This window comes from Chrysoperla carnea, chromosome 5, assembly GCF_905475395.1.
Source record: "Chrysoperla carnea chromosome 5, inChrCarn1.1, whole genome shotgun sequence".
NCBI lineage: Eukaryota > Metazoa > Arthropoda > Insecta > Neuroptera > Chrysopidae > Chrysoperla > Chrysoperla carnea.
The window spans coordinates 15,170,343-15,175,626 of NC_058341.1; the positions used below are offsets into that span (position 1 = coordinate 15,170,343).

Below are 5,284 nucleotides of genomic sequence, written 5' to 3' on the forward strand. Positions count from 1 at the left end.
AAAAAAAATTTAAAGGAAAAAAACGATAAAAACACAGCCTTGAAATATTTTAGGGAAATTTAATGTGTAGGATTTATCAGTCTTTGTCGGAAGCCCTTTGAACCGTCTGGTCCTTGTGGCATACGTACTACGTTATCAGGTAAATGGTAAATAGTGCTATTGCTACGTGATCGTGGACCACTACTATCTGATTCCCGGCTACATGTGGATAATCGTCGGAAGCCACCGTAATCTGAACTAGATACACTACAATTTGAGAAACGACGTGATAAGAACATCATATTACTTTCTGAACCAGAATCTCGGCTACTTGCTGATAATCTACGTGGCATGTACATGTAATTGGATGATGAATCTGAACCTGAGCTACATGAAGCGGCTGATAAACGTCTTTGTAGCCATGTGGTTGGTTCAACAGGATGTGTTGGGAAGTGTGCGGATGAGCCACGACGCATGCGTGCACGTGGATCACTACTGTTACTACCAGTGCTGCCACGCTTCTTATAGAAATCATATTCGTTTTCTGATGCACTTTGACATGACATACCGTCCGAATCATTTTTACGAGATACACTTACTTTTTTCGCTGTTGAATTACGTTTCTTCTTTTCTGGATTTGGTACATTATTTAATTCGTAGACTTTCATCGTAGCACCATCTTCATATTGCATTTGTATTGCTTTTCGCGCGTATTCTGAATCAGTGTATTCAATTAAGGCACACACGACCCCACTTAATGATGGATTTTTGTTAATAAATTGTCGTACATCAGATGGGATTGGATTACCGGGCCGTAAAATTCGTATTAATGCAATTTCACCACATTTTGAAAAGACTTCAGCAACATTTTCAATTGTTGGTTTATCTATGGGCATGTTAACAGCAACAACAGTTCTAGATGGTGCTGTTTGATCATATTGTGGTAATGGTTCAACTCGACGTAGTTTTGTACCAGCTTCATTAATTTCTAATTTTTTCGAGCGTAACAATGCTGACGCTACCACACGCCAATCTTTTGTTAAATGTTTTACACGTTTAAAGCTTGATATTAATTTTAATGAAACATAACCTTCCTTGTTACGTTTTACATGTTTTAATAGGAACGCATCTTTTGTAATATTTACATCGGAAAAGTAAAATTCAACTTGTGATACAATTTTTTCAGCCAATTCCTCGGACGGAGGCGTAAATGGTGCTAAAGGATTTGATGAAGGTTCTACAGTGACTTCACATCCAGAATCTTTGCCACCAGCTGATCCTGTATCAGATGCACTATCGGATAAATCACCCATATGTGCACCTTCATCTTCGGTTGTAGTTAAGGAAACACGTTTTACTGGGGACGCTAGTAACGTCGTTCGATGATCATAGCCTAACGAAACATCACTGTCTATGGAAGATATACTATCACGTGTCTCCGAATGTTTCATCGGTGGTGGAGAGAATGATAAATTTCCAACACTATCTTGTTCTTGTTCGACTTCTTCAGGTAATCCCACTAATTCATGGGGATGAAAAATTTGATGACTTTGTTGTAATTCGACTAATTCATCTTGAGACACAGTTTGTGTACCTGCAGAATTCATCGTGATATGATGATATTGATGTTCCTGAAGGAGTTGCTCACTATTATTGTCACACATTTTAGTTTTTTGTTTTTATTACACCAATCACAACACAAAAAATACAGTTTCTTCTGGATACAGTTTTTACAGAAAAAAAAAGAAACTACTGTCTTTCACTTATCGACACCGTAGCACTGCACTAATACACAAATAATTGTTGTCCATTAATATTTTGTATTAAGTGGAACAACATAGAAAGAGAGCAGGCGGACTCGTATCAAGCGGTATAAGCAGACGACAATGGTGATTTTGTGGGTCACTAGGTGTCTGTAATACCATTCAGCGAGTTCGCCACTGCCTCAACTAACTAGTAACACATGTGTTGGATTTATAGTTTTCTTTTGAATTTGATCGTTGGTATTAATCAAGATGTTTGTTGGTTGGTTGACCTCCTAACGTATTGACTATATCACACACTACGGTGAGCGGACGAGCGCAATGTAGTAAATGAAAAACGTGGGTTAGTTAGTGCGCTTACTTTTAATAAACTCACACAAACAACTAATAATCTAATGGTCGGTTTGACAATGTTGCGTTTACTTATAAACACTGACAATACCCCTTTACACGTCTCGCGATTCCCCCTTCATACACTATACGTATTATAACGTTGTGACTATAGCAGTTGTTTATATTACCCCTACTGTTCAACACAAAATTTTAACATTATCTCTATCCCCACCACTTAATTTGTGAATAACACATGACAACACCATATGATGATACGTACGTACTGCACTGCTAGCCAAATTGATTCCAAACAATACAAGCGCAACGGTAAGTTTCATTGTACGATTTGTGTGTGATGTACAATAATGTAGCTTATTTCTTTTTAGGGTTCCGTTTTCTCCAGGTAACAAATTTTCTGTTGGCAACAGTAATAGATATTCCTTTTCGGGACTCTCTCCTCTTGGATACCATTAGTAGATAATGGAAGGTAACCCAAACTAAGAAAAGAAGTTTAAGCTAAGCTTTTCGGTCGGTATCCTTTATTCAAGTCCCCTTATTATTCATTGATTGGGATTCACATTCTCAAACAATAATTGAAAGAGATTCAAACCAGAACTTCATTCAAAGTCCTTAACGTGTGCTTATATTTCTCAAATCGTTTTAAAGAGTTCCTTTTGAAGTAAATACTCCTTGACAGTTGGTAATTGACCATAGTTACTCTCAGTAAAATATCCATCAGAACGAAACACTATCTCGAGAGTATTTATTTTAGAGACTTACGTTAGTAGACAATAGAGAATATCATAGGAAACATTATAGCAAAACACACCAAGGGGTTTTTGTCAAAATGAAAGTTTCGCTTGGTCTTTGTAATTTTTGGCATCTGAATTTTTTATACAATGCGCCTTTTCGGTTTCTCACAGACTTGTATTAAATTTAGACTGTTATGGCAAATATCTCTTGTATACAGGCTGCTATCAACTTAAAATCCCACCTTAAGGTACCAGTGACGATTTGTCCCTGTTCCAACTACACTTTTAATTAAATGTTATTCATAAGTAATGATGATTTATGGCCTTATTTTATTACTTTAAGAGCTGAGTATTGTAATTAATAATGAAAGTCAATCTACTACATAAAGATTTTATTTAAAGAATTTCGGGATAGTACATCTGCTGTCTATATTCATTGAATACGTCTGTGGGCATATTATACCAAAGATAATAGCTAGTTTATCCCAAACGAATCATACACGTGGAAATTCTGCGTACAGAACCCCACACAGCGTCTTAAACAAAAGCGTTATGTATAAATTTTATGCTACTTATGTATACATTTATTATAATTTAAAAGCCTTAAAATAAAACTCCAACATAAAAACGACCTTGTTCTTTATTGGAGTAATTCTATGGCGATCATATACTGATGATTCCACGTCGTCTATGATTTTTTTTTATCATGGTGTGTAGTGTAGTCGTTGTTTTTACGTATAGTCGATATTAAGTGTGTAAAAACTGATGAGTAGATTTTTCTTTTTGTATTAGAAAAGTCTGTGAAAAATCATGTTTCGAGACTAAGGATATGATTCCTTTATACCTATGTTATGTTTTTCTAAGGTGCAAAACGCTTATTAATTATTTCTTTCTGCGAGACCTGAAAGTTCCCAAAACGATTAGAGGCGTTTTTCATTTATCACAGATAATTTAGTTGATAAAAAAGCTTTTATAAACCAATCTCGAAGTACTTCAAATGCGCTAGAAATTATTGAGATAATATCAATATTGTAACAGAAGACATGTGTATTTAGTACATTTTAAAAGTTGATCGGACAAAAAACGAAAAAAAATTGTTGATGGAAAAGCTTCAAGTGAAAAAATTCGCTCACTAGCTTTTGCATACTTCATTCCGACTAGTAGCTTGCTCCATTATAAAAGCATGTTAACATTGACAACAAAAAAACAAGTTGTATACTTTTGTCACCTTTCATTGAAAAATAATATTTAAAAAAAATCAATCCAGGGTTAATTATTTGTTTATATAAATATTTTTTAACGACCATGATAATTTTCTTGTTCACCTACAAAAAATTATATATCTGTCTTTAAAAAGTTTGGAATAAATTTCCTGATTCCGGCCGATGCGATCCCTACCTAAAAAACTCTCACTTAATAATGATAACTAGGTAATAATAAAACCCACCCAATGTGTTTAGACCTATCACAATAGAACATAATTGTTGTTCAGTAGACCTCGAACATGTGACCTTCAATAGCTAGGTAGATGATCTATTAAGTGAACTTCATTTTCTAAAAAAAAACACGTGGTACCTACACACTGAGTTACATAAGATTTAATGTTTTATGAGATTCTAACGGTTATTATTAAAACAATAATTAAATATCACGACGTTTTTTTGAATCCAAGAAGTTTGTTTTATGCTATTTTTGACAATCCAAGATTAGTAGGAAATTTAACTTTATCACAAATTGCATTAGTTTCTCTACATTCCAAAATAATTCTTTTTTGGTTTTTCTGCTTTTGCTTGTCCAAATAAATAGACCGTGGGACAGAAAGGGTGCTTTGTAAAAAACTTGGAACTTCGTGAGTGGCTTCCATTTGGCGAGCCTACCAAACTTCTCTCTACGACTTTCTTCGAAAGTGCTGCGTTCTCAAATGAGCACGATAATGTTAATTTAAAGCTATCGGTCTGAAAAAACGCAGCAATTCATTTGTCGGACACACTATGACCACTTGATAACATTATAGCTAAACTTTTTGCTTTTAAATTTAATAGCTAAACACGACCAGTACAGTTTCATGAAGTTTTCTAAGAATCGATGTTTCGTATATTTTCCTCTAAAATAATATAATAATTCAACGAGCATTGTGATATAAGGACTAATCTCAACCTAAACTAGATCCATCATTTTCTTATGGGCAGAAAAGACCTGAATTGGATGCAATTAAGGCAAATCTTCCTACATGTTTTTGCAAACTCTCAAGCTCAGACTCTCTTTTTCTAAATTATACCTTCTTTAAGATATATTCCAAGTACAAATATCCAAAATATTATCGAAAATCTGTTACTATTGTTTTATTTGTCGTTTTCTCTAAACCTCTGCCACTTTTAAAGGGATAAAATTGCATTGCATAATATTGTGAAAAAGGAGGTACAGTTGCAATTTGTTTGGTATGATTTACGGAAGCTC

At 34.4% G+C, this 5,284-nt stretch overlaps 1 protein-coding gene across 1 annotated transcript; it reads right to left on the reverse strand.

Moving 5' to 3' along the window:
- Positions 1 to 2,179, reverse strand: LOC123299633 (la-related protein 6-like). Its single transcript, XM_044881901.1, has one exon. It carries the CDS (start codon positions 1,641 to 1,643, stop codon positions 60 to 62), a length of 1,584 nt encoding a protein of 527 aa, XP_044737836.1. The 5' UTR covers positions 1,644 to 2,179; the 3' UTR covers positions 1 to 59.
- Positions 2,180 to 5,284: the final 3,105 nt, after the last annotated feature.

Coding starts and splice junctions, on each gene's coding strand:
- LOC123299633 (XM_044881901.1), bottom strand. CDS start 1,643: ATGTGTGACAATAATAGTGAGCAACTCCTTCAGGAACATCAATATCAT.